Here is a 17,890-nt window from a genome sequence, read left to right on the forward strand (position 1 = left end):
GCCGGCATTCTATACACTGAGCCAAAACAACCAGGGCAAAAATTCTCAGATTTTATGGAAATTATCAATCCCTTAATTCCAAGAGGTTTAATTAATTCTAAGCAGAATAAATCCATATATAATTATACCAAACACATCATTATCAAACTGCTGAAAAGCACTTATAAAGGGAACATCTTGAAACTATCCAGAGGCAGCCCTGGCCAGTGTGGTTCAGTGGGTTGAGTGGCATCTCATGCACTGAGAGGTCACTGGCTCGATTCCCACTCAGGACACATGTTGCAGACTCAATGTTTTTTTTTTTATCTCCTCCTCTCCCTTCCTCTCTCTCTAAAATTAATAAAAACACATTTTTTAAAAAAGTATCCAGAAACAGACCTGGGCAGGTGGCTCAATTGGTTGGCGTATTGTCTTGTACACCAAAAGGTTGCAGGTTCAATTCCTGGTCAGGTCACATACCTAGGTTTCAAGTTGGGCGCATATGGTAGGCAATATTTCTCTCTCTCTCTCTCTCTCTCTCTCTTTCTCTCTCTCTCTCTCTTTCTCTCTTTTCCCCTCACTCTCCCCATCCCTCCCCCTTCCTGTCTAAACATATCCTTAAGTGAGGATTTTTTAGAAAAGTATCCAGAGACAGAGGAATGAAGATAAGAATGTCAGCTAACTTTAGGTAAAAAAACATGGAAGCCACAAAGACATTGGAGAGACATTTTTAAAGTCCCAGGAGAGGGAACTGACAACAACAGCAAAGGAGGTAATTTTCTGGGGTGATTAAAAAAACTCATTTATTATATGTAAATTATCTTTTAAAAAGTTGTTTATATAAAAGATGCTAGTCAATTTAGGGGAAGCAGTGCTAGCATAATATGAGAGTTTCAATTAGAACAACTTTTTGGAAGAGGAAAATTAATTTTTAAAATTACAGAATACTTTCCTTGATTTACACCTATGTACTGCAATCTTTCAAAGAGAGGCATGAAATCACATGTGCTTATAATACATATAATATATACAAACTTTCTATTTTAAGAAATTAAAACCAAATCAAATTATTGACAGAAGGGAAACAATTTTTAAGAGATTTAGGTGACTCATAAAAAGTAATTCCCAACAAATAAATGTCTTTTCATAAATAAAATAAAAACAAGTTAACATCATACTAACACTATCACATAATAGTAATATGGATCAGAATTATCAGTTCAAATCTGCATTAGTTCATAAAATGCCAAAAATTATTATAGGTTGAAAAATATGTTCAAACTATTCTTACAAAACTATTTTGTCTTGAATAACTTTTAAATTATCTTTATTAACTTTTCCAAAGCAAATTGTATACTCAAAACAATTTTCACCAACTTCTGCTTTCTACAACTATCATAAAGTATGTACATAAGGTACAACAGTGTTTTGTTTTGTTTTTTACCTCCAGTTTATTTCTTGAAGAAGTGGGTTTCCAGTGATATTCAATTCACGAAGAGAATAGCATGCATCAAACCACTTTAGGGTACTTGTAAGATCTATAAAAATAAACAGTAAGAATCATTATGAAATATTTCAGATAAAGAAATCATAAATAAATGAACATTTTATTTAATTAGCTGTTAAATAAGCAACAAAAATTATTTGTCCTGCAGAAAACAATATACATACTATATTAAGAACACAGACTCTACTGCCAGAATATATATTTCTACCATTTAGCAGCTGTGTGAACTTATGTAAATCATACAACTGATTTATAATTCAGTTTCATACCTATCTCACAGAGTGAGGATTAAATAAAATAATGTGTGTAAATGGTTTAAAACAGTTCACTTCAGGTTGTAAACACAAAATTGGAAAAAGTGAAATCTAAAGTAATAGGATAAGTGGTAAAATTGAATATATCCTTAAACAGAATTACATGGACCTATTAAACTTTCAAAAATAAAAATAGTCGGTCAATCTCAGAATTTCTCTCCCACAGAAAACCATCATAAAACTGGACAATTATATATGAAGCACCTGTTTTTAAGCCTGACTCTGAGAGAAGGGAAATACACATGGTGACCTTACCAGCACAGTAGTTTTCTGCCTGAAAGCATTTTACCACTTCAGAGCAAGAAAGTGGAAAACAAGCAAAGAAGCTATCTTGCTGAGTGAGGAGGCAAAGATTAGAACTGAAGATGGAATTTATGGTAAAAAGTACTGATAAGAAGCTGTGTGTGTGTGTCTGTGTGTGTGTGTGATATATATATATATTGGGGGTGGGAGGTGGGAGAAGAGTCCATGTGAAGACTTACTGCAGGTCCCTAGAGGAGGGCTAGGTGTTACGTAGGCAGGCAAGCCTGAGAAAACGAGCAGAGACCACCTTCTGTAGGGCTAAGAGCTGAATGATGGCACTAAAGTTCACGCAGACATGAAAGACATTGGAGTTTCAGCCCAGCCAGAATGAGGCCCAACTGAGTAGAGATTCAACTAAAATCCAAAAGACTCTGCATTGGAAAATGAAATGGCCTGGTGTAGGGGCATGCACTAAGAGTTGAAAACTTAAATGAGTTGTCCTAGGAGAGAATAAAATGAAGACTGACAGAAACAAATTATCCATTAATACTTTAACTGTCTGCCAGAATTCAACTTAACACCTTTTTAAAAAATATATTTTTTATTGAGAGGAAGGAAGCGGGAAAGAGAGACAGAAACATCAATGATGAGAGAGAATCATTATTGGCTGCCTCCTGCATGCCCCCTACTAGGGATCCAGCCCACAGACCCGGCATGTGCCCTTGACGGGAATCGAACCTAGAACCCTTCAGTCTGCAGGCCAATGCTCTATCCACTGAGCCAAACTGCCTAGGGCAAACTTAACACCCTTTAAAAGGAAGACAACAATGCCCAGACCCAGTAAATAAACTGTGTGCACAATGTTCAACATACAGTTAAAATCATAAGACATAAAAAGAAATAGAAAAATATGACCTATCATTAAGAGAAAAGCAGTTAATAGAAACACGTTAATAGAAAGTAGCCTAATGTAAATCAATTTTGACAAAGACACCAAAGTAATTCAATGTTGAAAAAGCTTATTCAACAAATGTTGCTCCAACAATTAAATATCTATATTAAAACCTGAATTCATCCCCCTACTTCATACCATTCATAAAAATTAATCTGAGATAGGTCAAAGACCCAAAGGTGAAAACTAAAAGTATCAAACTTCTATTAGAATGTATGAAAAATCATCTCATTCTGGAGGTGGGAAAATACTACAAAGGACACAAAGAAAAATAGTTAATAAATATTATAAATTAATTTTATCACAACTTAAAACTTCTGTTCATCTACATATAAAATTAATAAGTAAAAAAGTTCTGGGAGAAAATATTTACAAAATATAACTTCATCCAGAATGTATTTTAATTTATACAAATCAATAAGAAAAAAAGCAATAAACAAATTTTAAAAATGGTAAGAGACTTCAGTAGACATAAAAATATATACAAGTCATCAAAAATGCACGCAAAGAGGCACAATATCATTCTTCATCATGAGAATGCGAACGAAAACAATAATGAAATATAAAACACCCTGTAGCATCGAGCAATTGGAACTATCACACGTTGCATTTACCTAAGAGAACTGAAAACATATATCCACAAAAAGATTTACATAAGATTTTCCGAAGGAACTTTATAATCATAGTATCTCCAAACCACAAACAAAATATCAATCAACAGGATAATAGACAAACAAATTGTGTTGTATTCTATAGTCATATAATTGACTACACTTCAGCAAAACAAACAAACAATACAAACTACATATATAAATGACATAGTGGAATATTTCATGAATGTTCAGCCAAGAAAATTGGAAGCAGAAGGTAATGTACTATTTTATCCTATTGATATAAAAATGTATAACAGTCAAAATTAACCTATGGTGACAAATTAGAACTATAGTTTGTCTTTATGAGGGGACTGACAGGGAGGAGGGATGGGCAAACTTTGGGGGATGAGTCAGCCAAATGAATTAATCATTTTTTAATTTAGTACATTTTTAACTGGTGTCTACTATATACCTGTTAGGAGTCCACAAGTTAGACAATGTTTTTTTTTTTTTTTTTTACTCACCTTTACTAGGCTACTTATTTCATAGTTAAAAGGTATATGAATTTAAAATAACAATATAATTGAGACATATGCCCAGTTCTATCAGAAAGATATGGAAGTGTATGATTTTAAAGGTGGAAAGAATATATCAACTGAATTATTTCACCATGCCTTTTTTAAGGAACTTATAAAACAGCAGATGTAAAAATACTCTGACCTTTCTTCTTTTTCTTTAAAGCAGGAGATAAATTCATATGTGAAAGATACCCTCCCTATACCAGGAGGAAAGAGACATTCTTCTCACAAGGACAGGAAGAGAGGCTGAGAGAAATATACACAAACAAACTTGTTAAACTAACCCTTATTTCCTAGTCAATTTTTTATTTAATTAAATTCCTTAAACCAAGCACCTTTGCCTGGTCACATTTTCATAATTTACTACTCTTATCCAATTCTCTAGGTAAGTGTTCAATTCTAACTGCTTCTTGGGATCTTTATTTTTCTTGGGAGAACTCCCACGTATATGTGTGTTGGGGGGGGGAACCCTACAATTAAAACTTTTTTTTCCCTGTTTTTCTTGTGTCAGTTTAATTCTTAGTCTCAGCCTAAGAACTTAAGAAGGTAAAAGGTAAAATTTTCCTCCTCTATATGTTAGTGTGTGTATGTATCATTAACACATCTATCTAAAACAGCTCCTCAATGATATTTGGAACAGAAATTCAAAAAAAATTTTTTCAATTATATATTTTTATAAACTTACCAGAAAGGCAGTTGTTGCTGACATCCAGTTTTTCCAGAGAAACAAAATGAAAAAGGGGTGTGATTTTTGTCAAGCTGAAAACAAAAAAATAGAATTCATAAAATTTTTAAATTGGAAAGGCCTTAACATTATTGAACTTACTATATAATTATAAATCATATAGTACAATGAAATGATATGCAATTATATGTAATTGAATATGCAATAGTATTTGTACACTAAAATACAATTATAATAACACTAAGTAACAGTACTTTTTAAAATGCAATAATTATAAAATCTAAGTATTTATTTTATAATGGAAAACTTATATTCATTTCTATAGAGAAATTATCATGGACTTGCCAATTTAAATAACAAATATCATTTCTTTAGTGTATATGTGCTATTTAAATAAAAACAAGTGAATGCTTTATTGTTAATTGTTTTTGTCTTCGTATAAGGCCAAATTTATAATATTTATGTATTTTATCTGGATTAAACCATTAGAAGGAAAAACTCATAAAATACGTATCTTCACTTTTTTACAAGATAACTGATTAGAATCACTAATAATAATAGAAAATGTTTTATAACAGTAGTATAGACAAGTCTGGCAGAAATATATGAATATTTAAAATCAATGCTCTTGTAAAATTATGCATATTCAAATTCTAATAATAAACTTTCCTCCTACTTTTAAAAGTATCTATTACTTTCTAAGTTAAAATTGTCATTAAGAGCCTATATTCTAGCAAGGAACATAATATTTAAGATATCACATCATTGGAAACAAAAGTCATAAAAGAAAAATTAACTTTAGTTTGACTTAAATTTCTCAGACAAGTCTACACTTATTATGAACATAATATCACCTTATCCTAGATATTTGAAAATAAAAATTAAGTCAAATCATCTGAATCTTTAAATAAAACAAAAATTCTTTCATATAAAATATATTCTTATCACAAATACAATAGTGTTCTGAACCAATTCCCATTATAAATGTTGGAACTCTATAATTGTTCAAAATATGCTTCAGTGGAAGGAATATTTATAGTACAAAAAAAAGTATGCATTAATTTCCAGTTTTTTGTGTTGTTGTTTTTAAGAAATATTGCCTTTTCAGTTGGCCTGGCAGATTTCTTCATCTCTATTTCTAACAGCTCTTAGCAATTGAAAAAATATATATACACTACTATTAAGTTCATAAGGTTACAGAATAATACTGTTACTGGAGTCCTCATGGATCTGACACAAAACTATCGCTTGTACTGACCTTGACTTCTCTCTTGTACTATCCTGTTCTGTATTAGCAGAAAGACAGAGGATACTACTGATGAAAACATAAACTAAATAACAGGCTGGAAGAAGATCTCTCTGAATGTAGTCAATCCTAAGTACAAAATTACTATTTATACTAAACCTACACAACACTACTTCTTAAAAACAACGTCCAGTGGGGGAAATCCAAGGTAATAAAAGAAAACGTGGAAAAATATGGCCATTTTATTTATACATTTATTTCATTATTTGTACACAGAGTCCTTAATAGTAAAATTTACTGAAATGTCACATGTACACAGAAAAAACAAAGAAAATAAAGGAAAAAAAAACTTAAAGCTTTGTCACTGTATATTTAGTGGATTTAAGCCCTAACATTAAGACATATCTATTTAGACTTGTTCTACATTATTATTACAAGTAGGAAATTGAAGTAATTCTTCAATATATAATTCTAATAAACGTATTTATTAAGAGAAAATTCTTATTTGTTTTCTACCTTTAATATATGTCCAATAATAACTCTTTGCTCTTCTATTAAAAGGATTTGGAAAGATTAGCTGATAATTAGTTTTTCTCTTTTTTCAGAGTATATAATTTTTTTCCCACCAATTAGTTACATAGCAACATACGGTAGAGGTAAAATACAGGTTGTATGAAGACATTAAGTAAAAGTAACTAAGAAAGTTTTAGAATTAAAAAAAACAAAAAACCCCTTTGCATATACCTATTCAAGTAAAAAAATATTTAGTTTGATCAAATATTTTAATAATATTGAAATTTTGCCGAAACCGGTTTGGCTCAGTGGATATTGAAATTTTATCTTTTCCGATAGCCATGCTTTTAGAATCACGTTTTCATTTTTGGAAATTTAAATCAAGAAAACTGGCTATTCATTCACCTTTGTGACTATTCATTAGGATGGTAGAAACCTAATAGTAGAATCTTAAAACAAAACAAAAACACACAAACTCTAGAACTGTTACTGACATTCTGTGTATATTTTTCCTAAGAAAATTCAAACCAGAAAGACAAAGGACATTAGTGAAAACCTAATACTATTTGACCTTGTCACATTAGCCCTGGGCATAAAAAAGATATAAATTTCAAAGACGACAAAAAGCAAAAGATTTGTACAATGAGCAGCCGATGGGTAATAGTTTCCACTTTCTGCTCCTACTTAGAGTCTCACTGGAAGTAGAAAGGCTTGTGAAGCCAGAGAGTCCTCCAGTTATAACTCCGCTGAGTCAAACTTAAAACAGTCACATGTCCTAATGAAAATTTAAAACAGAAGTCAGAATGAAACAAGTATTTCAAAGAATATGTGCTAAGTATCATTCTTTATATGTATTTCATTTGTTGGAAAAAGAGCATATGGACATAATTTCTTCCCTGTGATGAAAATATTTATCAAAAACTAAAAGAAGAATATATAAAATTTAAAAGACATACCAGCCACAAATACAAATATCTAATTTATAATTCTTTTTTCAGGTTTACAAATGCATTCACTAACATTTTCCTTTTGGATCATTATTATACCTCATAAAATAGGTTAGGTAGGTATTACTATCTTTTTTTACACATGAAAAAAGTGAAGTTTCAGGTAGTGAGAAAAGAGTTGTTCAATGTCAACTGACAGATAAATGTAGATTCAGAATTCAAAGCTAAATCTCCTTAGTCTGAATTTTACCAAACCTGATATGGTTCTGAAAAGGTCAATGCATATGTGAAAGCTTAATGTAAGATGGCTACTTTTTACAGTTTATCGTATTAGCTTATTATGAAAAATCCTGAGATTGAAAATTATTTTTACTATGATTTTAGAAAATAATTTTTTTACTGTATATGTCCATTCAGATCAATCACATTTCCATGGTTCACTCATACTTCCCCTTTCACCCTTTCAAAAGTGGCAGACATTTGCATGTCCAAAGAGCTTTGAGAGACCCACAAAAACTAAATTCAGATATGTGACAGCAGTATTAAAATGTTCAAAAAAGCATATTATATAATTTAATCTCTTTTTAAATATATTAAGTTCAAGAGTAAGCTCTTTTATTCCTAACAGTTTTTTGAGGGAAAGGACATATATTACTCAGTTTTGTATCCCCCAAAATAGCAAGCATTATCTCAATATATAAAATGTATAAAGCTAAGCAAACAAAATTATAAATAAATAATTTTATTTAAGTATACCAATTATAGTTATCATCTCTAAAATAAATTTTAATAGTCTAGTATATATTATTCCTAGTCATATCAGATTGATAGGGCAAAAATCTATTAGCCAGAATCACTTTTAACTTTTAAAAGTAGAATATTTTCTTTGAGGATTTCAATAGCTCAATAAAATTAAAGGCATTATTTCTCAAAAATGTTCATAATTTAAATATTACTAATATTTTAAATATTATACTCATCACTGTGGCTTGAGAAACATTTCTATGGTATATGCTAAATATGTCCACTACTGAGGGATTTTTTTGAATATATCTAAAGCACAGCTAAGTATTTCTATTAAAATTTTATCTCTTATCTGAAAATATTGAATAAAAATCCAATGGGTTTTTGGGTGGCCCAAATTGCTTAATAGTGTTATCTGATAGAGCTGACTTTGGAATAAATATCCTTTTAAAGTCAAATCACGATTCATATTTTAGATCTGATTAAAACAATGTGAAGGTATTTTTGAATACACAGTTGGTTCTGATTTGTCAAGTAGTGGAATAGTATATGATAGATATAAATTAAACCATTTGGAGTGTACATGCTTAAAAGATGAACACTATTCAGGCAGAGGTTGAGAGAAAACTTTTTTGTGGGGGGATAGATATACATATTAACATTGGGTTGTACTTGTTTACTTGTTTTGCAAGAATTATGTAACTCAAAGAAGAAATTTATGTTAAAGGTGGTTCCTTTTCCATACTCCATGTGCCTTTCATGAACAAATTAATCATATTAGTCTCAACAGTCTCAATGAAATATTAAACAGAGGGAGACATACACATATTGTGCTCCTGCTTTGGTTTCAACAGTTATTCTCTGCAAAGATCCAGATGTTTGGTGGTTTCAAATGGATCTCCTGTGACAGGTACCCATCTCAATTTAATGTTAAGGTATTTTTTTAAGTGTTACTTTATATCCTTAGGGAAATCAAATTTAAATCTATCTTAACAGTTATAAAAAGACATGCAAGTTGAGAGCAGATTAAAAATCCTTCTTCCAGGACTTAATAAGTACCATTTGAGAGAATGAGACATCCTTCTGAATTAAATTAACTACCTCCTGTATTTTCCAAGGACTATATTCTTTACAAATATAAACAAACCTGCTCTAAGAGTTTTCTACAAGTACATTTTGAGAAAAAACAAAATGAGTAGGATAAGTGACAATTAAAAGTCTACTAAAATTCAAGGGTGTGTCAATACACTTTAATTTTTTAAATTCTATAAAATTCTATTTATAATTTAAGTACCAATTCATTGCAATGCACTTTCTATGAATTACTGGGGAAAAAAACTAACAGTTTTTCCACTTAGTATGAAGACCACACAATTAAGTAATCATTTACTTCATTTATTAAGTAAAGTTCATTTTTTACCTGTTTTGAGACAGAGTCAGGTTTTGTAGCAAAGGCAGCCAATACAAAGAACATGCGTCCACAGTTGAAATGCTGTTATCATCCAAGTACAATTCTCGTAGTAGAACATGATTCTCCAAGGGTGGAATCTGTATTTAAATTTGTGTCATTAGCTTATATTAAACAAAATATTTTTGTCACTTAACCAAATTTAAAAGTATAAAATTTATCAAAACTAACAACAGATATATTCTGGTAAACTGTGTATCACAAATCAAAGTATAATGTTATGAAAATTTTAGTATAAATTAAATTTTTAAGAATTAACCTCAATTAGAATTTTGTATAGAAAGTATTTTATGCTGAATTTTAGTTAGAATTACATGATAGAAAATTTAATCCCACTACATACTAAAATATAACTTAAAAGATTTGATTTATTATATTTTGGTATTATGAAAAAGTAATGTTAAATTAGATTTCTTTCAAAATTTTCCTAACTATGGTAAACATTTGTTTAAATACTGGAAAGTGTACAATAGTTTAAAATAAACTGAAAATCAGATACAGCTGATAAGCAAAAGAAAAATAATCAAAATTGCTTTTGAAATATATGGTTGATATTTTCATCAAAAGAAAAATGTTGCATTAATCACAGAAATGATTTCAAAGCAATTACCTCACTTAGGTAATTTCCATGTAACTTCAGTATTTGAAGCAATCCACAGTTTTCAATACCCTCGACTTTAGTAAGATGATTATGTGAGCAATCCAGGTAGATAATGGTAGGAGTATCACAAAGGCCTTTTGTACTAATTAACTGATTGTTGTCCACAATTAGTTGCTGAAGATTTTTTAAAGATTCTAAACCACCTAGAAGAAAAATTTTCCAAGATCAATTGTATCATAATTCTTCAAGATTCTAACGGAGAGTTTCGGAATAACTGTGCATTTATATTTTCTAAAGCAATATCAGTAAAGTCTTAGACCAAATTCCTACTGAAAACTGTGTAAGTGTAAAATGTATTATTATTTAAACTTGTACTGGAAGATATATTTTTGAATGCTATATATCAATTGAAAAGTGAACAAAATTCTAAAAGGTGTACATTGGGCACAGAATGTTTTATTTTCTAACGACAATGGGACAATGGATAGATAGAAGGACTCTTTTAAAAAAAATAATTTTTAACTCAGTTATTTTTAAATTTTTTATTAAGTTATTACATATGTGTCCTTATCCCCACATTACCCCTATTCCCCTCCCCCACTCATGCCCTCACCCCCCTGTTGTCTGTGTCCATTGGTTAGGCCTATATGCTAGCATATAAGTACTTTGGTTGATCTCTCCCCTTATCCCCACCCTCCCCTACCTTCCCTCTGAGGTTTGATGGTCTGATTGATGCTTCTCTGTCTCTGGATCTGTTTTTGTTCATCAGTTTATGTTGTTCATTATATTCCACAAATGAGTGAGATCATGTAATATTTATCTTTCTCTGACTGGCTTATTTCACTTAGCATAATGCTCTCCAGTTCCATCCATGCCATTGCAAATGGTAAGAATTCCTTCCTTTTTATAGCAGCATAGTATTCCATCGTGTAGATGTACCACAGTTTTCTAATCCACTCATCTGCTGATGGGCACTTAGGCTGTTTCCAGATCTTAGCTATTATGAATTGTGCTGCTATGAACACAGGGATGCATATATCCTTTCTAATTGGTGTTTCTAGTTTCTTGGAATATATTCCTAGAAGTGGGATCAAGGGGTCAAATGGGAGTACCATTTTTAGTTTTTTGAGGAAACTCCATACTGTTCTCCACAGTGGCTGCACCAGTCTGCATTTCCACCAACAGTGCAAGAGGGTTCCTTTTTCTCCACATCCTCGCCAGCACTTGTCGTTTGTTGATTTGTTGATGATAGCCATTCTGACAGGTGTGAGATGGTACCACATTGTTGTTTTGATTTGCATCTCTTGGATGATTAGTGACTTTAAATATGTTTTCATATGTTTTTTTTGAACTCCGTTTTAAGGGATTGATTTTTTTAAATTTATTTTTTCAGATATCAAGCTATGTTATAAAGTCACTGTTCTCAAAACTGCCTGGTACTGGCACCAGAACAGACATATAGACCAGTGGAACAGAACAGCGAACCCAGAAATTGACCCAAGCCATTATCCTCAATTAATATTTGACAAAGGAGGCAAGAGCATACAATGGAGTCAAGACACTCTTGTCAATAAATGGTGTTGGGAAAATTGGACAGATACATGCAAAAAAAAGAAACTAGACCACCAACTTACACCATACACAAAAATAAACTCAAAATGGATAAAAGACTTAAATGTAAGACCAGAAACCATAAAAATCTTAGAAGAATCCATAGGCAGCAAAATAGCAGACATTTGTCATAGCAGTATCTTTACCAACACAGCTCCTAGGGCAATGGAAACTAAGGAGAAAATAAACAAATGGGACTACATCAAAATAAAAAGCTTCTGCACAGCAAAAGAAACCATCAACAAAACAACAAGAAAACTTGCTGCATGGGAGAACATATTTGCCAGTGTTATCCTATATAATAAAAGTGTAATATGAAAAGACCAAACGGCTGAACAGCGAAACGACCATCCGGATGACCATCCAGATAACCATCTGGGACTATGCTATGACACCCACTGGTGCCAGGCCAGCCAAGGCAGGTACAATGCAATTGGTCAGGGCTCGGCCATCGCCCCATGATCGCCGCGCAGAGGGAGGCCCAGGCCACTGGCCGGGAGGGAGATCAATCGCGGGGGCTCCACAATCACCCCAAAGAGGGAGGCCCAGACCACCGACCAGCGGGCTGTAGCGGGTGGGTGGGGCCTCCCTCTGCAAGGGAAGCCCAGGTCCAGGGTGCCAGGGGCTGGAGGAAAGCCCGGGTCCAGGGTGCTGGCAGCCAAAGGGAAGCCAGTGCCGGCAGCCGGTGGAAGGAAGGCCTACTCTTGTACGAATTTCGTGCATCAGGAATTCGTACATCGGGCCTTTAGTATCCAATAAGGGTTTAATCTCCAACATTTATAAGGAACTCATACAACTTAACAAAAGGAAGATAAGCAATCAAATAAAAAATGGGCAAAGGACCTAACTAGACACTTTTTGAAAGAGGACACACAGAAAGCCAAGAGACATCTGAAAACAGGCTCAAAGTCACTAATCATCTGAGAGAAGCAAATCAAAACAACAATGAGGTACCATCTCACAACTGTCAGAATAGCTATCATCTATATGAGGAGATGCCGGTTAGTTGATCCTATTGTGGTAATCATTTCACAGTATATGTAAACCAAATCATCATGCTATACATCTTAAACTTATACAGTGATGTATGTCAATGATTTCCCAATAAAAATGGAAAAATGTTTATGTAGATATTAAAAAACTAGAAAATGTTATTTAGATTGAACAATGAGCTATATATGTTCCCCATAGTACTACCCTGTTATATAAAATAAAAAATTCTAGAAAGTTGAAAATATCATTAAGGTCTAGGGTAAGTACTGGAAGCAAAATATCTCCAGTGAGTATTGTACATATGGGAGTCATTGAGGCTAAATCTTGGAGAATCAAGCTCCATTCTGATTTGCTTGTCAAAGTCCACATAATATTTTCAAGTAAATGTTGAAACACACATGTTTTGTTTTGTTTTTACCAAAAAAGTTACTTGATAATAAACTTAAAGATAATCTTGAAAGAAACTTAATTAGGTATAAAAACTAATATCTGGAATTGATGTAATCAATTCATCCTGGAAAAATGTAAAACATTTAACTAAATATGTTCCTTTGATTATATATTGTGATTTACAGAAAGATAGAACAAACAGCCTGCTTGCACCAAAAATGCAGAAATAAAGAATCAAGTAACATTACCAAGATCTCAAAAGAAAACTTAATTCTATTTCATGTTTTTTTAAATGCATGCCCTAACTGGATTGACTCAGTGGTGATAATATAATTGTAAGGATTATGAGTGTATTGTAAAATACTTTATATACATTTCAAGAAAAAATGATATTTCAAAATTACAGTATCTCTAATAGTTTGAGTCAAAGTAACAATGTGATAAATGATTATTTCTTATAAAAGAGAATATATTTTATGCTAAAAGTAAAATTTTTATAGTGAGAAATAAATTACACAATATTCAAGAGAAGCAGGAAAATGCATAGAAGACCCAAAAAAGGAAAGAAAGACTGAAACTTAATTTTAAGGAGTAATCTTGCATTTTTAAAAAATTCTTATCTAGGATCAATGTACAAGTATTTTTCCTGTAATGTAAAATAGCAATTATGACTGAGAGAAAATTATTATCTGATGTCATTCAGGGGTAAATTTTTCTACCCTATTAGATATTTGACTAATTTAAAATAATAAACCAATTATATATTATCAATTCTGAGGGATTATAAATAGAATATTACATATAATAGTAATATGTATTAGCCACAATGTAATTTAAAGTCTGCTGAAATAAAAAATACTTTGGAGTATAGCATACTCTATGATTATATCTAATGAGCATCAATTAAACCCACTGAAGAAGATAAATGCTCTCCAGGAAGAATGAAATACTAATTAATATTAATTTGTAGTTGTGTAACTTCAAATGTCCTTTATCAAATATTTAAATGTCTTAAGCAAGCTACTCGTATAAGCTCAATATTTTTAAAAGGCATGTACATTGCTCTTAAGTTTTTCAGAGCTAATCATAAATATAATTTTCAATTAATTCATTTAAAGTGAAGAATACTATGAAGAATTTATGAAACTTTTCAAAGGTCATCCAAAAGAAGAATCCAGAATGACAAATTAGGTTACACAATGAAAAATGGTAAAGGATCTGGCATAAGAAGCTGAAAGGAAATTGCAGATAAAGTAGGAGAACAATTGGAAGGATAATAGAGGAAAAGGCAAATTGAATACTGTAAGGATGATAGTAGTTAGTAAAATTAAAAATAAAACTATCCTATGTAATAAAAGCCTAATATGCTAAGTGTCCAGTAGTCCATACAACCAATCAAAGTGTAATATGCTAATATGCTAAAGCCGCTCAACCGTTTGCTATGACATGCACCGATCACCAGGGGGCAGTCAACTGGTTGACCAGTCGCTATGACGTGCACTGACCACCAGGGGGTAGATGCTCTGAATGGTAGGTTAGCTTGCTGCTGGTATCCGGCTGATTGGGACTGAGCGAGATGGGCCAGACAGATCCTAGAGCCCTCCCACGGTCCCTCTCCAGCCTCAATTGTGCACTGGTGGGGTCCCTTAGCCTGCCCTGCACCCTCTCGCAATCCAGGACCCCTCAGAGATGTCAGAGAGCCAGTTTCAGCCTGATCTCATTCAATGCAGGAGCTGTCCCCTGGTGGTCAGTGGGCTCCTACAGGGGGAGTGCTGCTCAGTCAGAAGCCGGCCTCACTGCTGGCGAGCACAGTGGTGGTGGCGGGAGCCTCTCCTGCCTCAAGGGCAGTGCTAAGGATGTTCGAGTGCCAGCTTAGGCCTGCTCCCCATGGGCCTAAGCTGTCAGTTAGACATCCCCCGAGGGGTCCCAGAGGGCAAGAGGGCACAGGCCGGACTGAGGGACACCCCCCCCCCCCCAGTACACAAATTTCGTGCACTGGACCTCCAGGATAATTTATTTATTCAAAGGCATTTTTATTTACATCAAATTATATACAGTCGAGTGGTGTCAGAGGAATGACGGCATATGGGCGCATCTATCCTCTCCCCCTAACATTTCAACAAAATAATCACCTATAATTCAACAAAGAAGTCCCTGCTCAACACAGATGCACACCTGAGCAACCTGCACACTGGAACAACTAACATGAGCTCCTTAGAATAAGCGGGGAGATGAGAAAAGGGAGGGAAGCTGAACACAGCTACCATGCAGCAGCATGTCTGCAGTGCAGCAACTGGGAACTGACGGCAGCAGTCATGAGCAATTTTCTCAGCCAGCCTGGACCAATAGAGAGCTGACCCAGCAAGTGGCTGGCTGTTGGAATAGCCACTGCAGTGGCAGCATTGTGTGGTCGCACACACAAACAGTGATAGAGTATCTGAACCATAGGTGCGCCTTGTGAATGGGATCTGAGTTGCATGCGTAAGCTGTGAGTCAGCAGACACCTTCCTTACAGAGTCGCTCCCCATGACTGAGCCTGGCTGCCGGCTTTCAGGCAAAGAAAGTAGATCACCGAGCCCTGCCACTGATTAGATTCCAGATCTTGCCCCCCCCCCCCCCCCCCCCCCGTCCCAGGAAGGGTGTTTGGGCTAGAACCTTGGAGGTCAGGGACTGACATTACTATGAAGGAAAAACAAACCTCACCCCCAAGCTGCAGAGGCAGTACAGCCCTACAGAAGCTGCAGAGGCTCAAAACTGTGAGGCCACAGAGGGAAAAAAAAATGCAATTCAGTGCCATTTACTGCAACAGAGTAGAAAGACCTCCTCAGAGATAAATGGGAAAACAAAGGAGAACAATGAATGCCATGAACAACCACAACAATAACGATGACCAGAAAGAAAATGAAAAACCCCCAGAAAACAGGCTGGAACACACAGAATTATGTGAGTTGAATGACAGAGATTTCAAGATTGCAGTTCTGAAAATACTCAATGAGATTCGAGACAATACTGACAGGCAATCCAGCTCACTCAGAAAACAAAACAATGAACAAAATGAGTATTTCTCCAAAGAAATTGAATTGTTAAAAAAGAATGTGGCAGAAATCCTGGAAATGAAGCAGGCAATTAAAGAAATTAAGAGTGAACTGATGAGCATAGAAAACAAAAGCAACCAGTTAGTGGAAAGAACTAGTGATATTGAAAATAGGAATCAAGAAATGATGCAGAGGGAAGAAGAGAAAGACCTGAGAATAAAGAAATGTGAAATAGGCCTACGAGACCTCTCTGATTCCATAAAAAAAATAAGATTAAAAAAATAACATCAGAATCCAGGCATAGCAGAGGAGGAAGAGAGAGAGAGTATGGAATGGAGAGTCTATTAAAACAAATAGTGGATGAGAACTTCCCAAATCTATGGAAAGAACTAGATCCTCAAATCCAAGAAGCAAACGGAACACCTAGTTACCTCAATCAAAAGAGGCCCTCTCCAAGGCACTTGGTAATGAAGCTATCAGTAATTAGTGACACAGAAAAAATTCTCAAAGCATCCAGGGAAAAGAAGGAAGTGACCTACAAAGGGAAACCCATCAGAATTTTACCCGACTTCTCAGCAGAAACTCTACAAGCAAGATGAGAGTGGAACCAAATATCCAAATGCCTGAAAGAGAAAAATTACCAGCCACAGATATTATATCCAGTAAAATTATCATTTAAATATGAAGTAGAAACATGAACAATCCCAGACATATAGAAACTGAGGGATTTTATTACTAGAAAACTTCCATTGCAGGAAATACTCAAGGGGTTATTCTACTTGAAACAAAGAACATAAGATGATAACACTATCAGAAGGATTGTCAAAACCTCGCAGCATAAACAGGGAAAATTTGTGACAATAAAAACATACAAGGGGCAGAGGGACAGGTATGGACAGGCAAAGGAAGATGAAGAGCAGATGCACTCAAAAGGGAAACAACTATGGTATATATGCAACTTCACTTTTTATAAAACTAATGGCAACCACACACAGAAATTCCCCAAACAAGACATATAGCTTAAAAAAAGAGGAAACAGAGGAAAGATGTATGGAATACCACCAAACAAAAACAACAGATAGAAAAATAAAGGAAAAGTACCAATGGAAGCACAGTTACCAGAAAACAAAAGATAAAATGGCTATAGGAAATCCTCATACATCAATAATTACCCTAAATGTAAATGGTCTAAATTCACCAGTAAAGAGGCACAGAATAGCAGAATGGATCAAAAAACAAAACCCAACAATATGTTGCTTTTAAGAGACATATCTAAACAGCAGAGACAAAGGTAGATTCAAAGTAAAAGGGTGGAAAATGATTCTCCAAGCAAATAACATCCACAAAAAAGCAGGTGTACTTTCTTGATAAAAACACTCAGCAAGGTGGGAATAGAAGGATCATACCTCAACATAATAAAAGCCATATATGACAAACCCACAGCCAACAATATACTCAATGGGCAAAAACTAAAACCATTTCCCCTAAGAA

At 33.8% G+C, this 17,890-nt stretch overlaps 1 protein-coding gene across 9 annotated transcripts in view; it reads right to left on the reverse strand.

Annotated features, from left to right (window-relative positions):
* Nucleotides 1-17,890, reverse strand: part of LRRIQ1 (leucine rich repeats and IQ motif containing 1) — a 243,591-nt gene that overhangs the window by 170,914 nt on the left and 54,787 nt on the right. For all 9 annotated transcript variants that reach the window (XM_070409621.1, XM_070409624.1, XM_070409622.1 and 6 more), the window contains exons 11-14: nt 10,380-10,573; nt 9,722-9,849; nt 4,852-4,925; nt 1,424-1,517 (exon numbers count right to left, since the gene is read on the reverse strand). In XM_070409621.1, coding sequence (XP_070265722.1) covers nt 1,424-1,517; nt 4,852-4,925; nt 9,722-9,849; nt 10,380-10,573 — 490 coding nt within the window. The remainder of the gene's footprint in view (nt 1-1,423; nt 1,518-4,851; nt 4,926-9,721; nt 9,850-10,379; nt 10,574-17,890) is intronic.

This window comes from Myotis yumanensis, unplaced genomic scaffold (genome assembly GCF_028538775.1).
Source record: "Myotis yumanensis isolate MYYU_CA2020_CCGP unplaced genomic scaffold, mMyoYum1.0.hap1 SCAF_3, whole genome shotgun sequence".
Lineage (NCBI taxonomy): Eukaryota > Metazoa > Chordata > Mammalia > Chiroptera > Vespertilionidae > Myotis > Myotis yumanensis.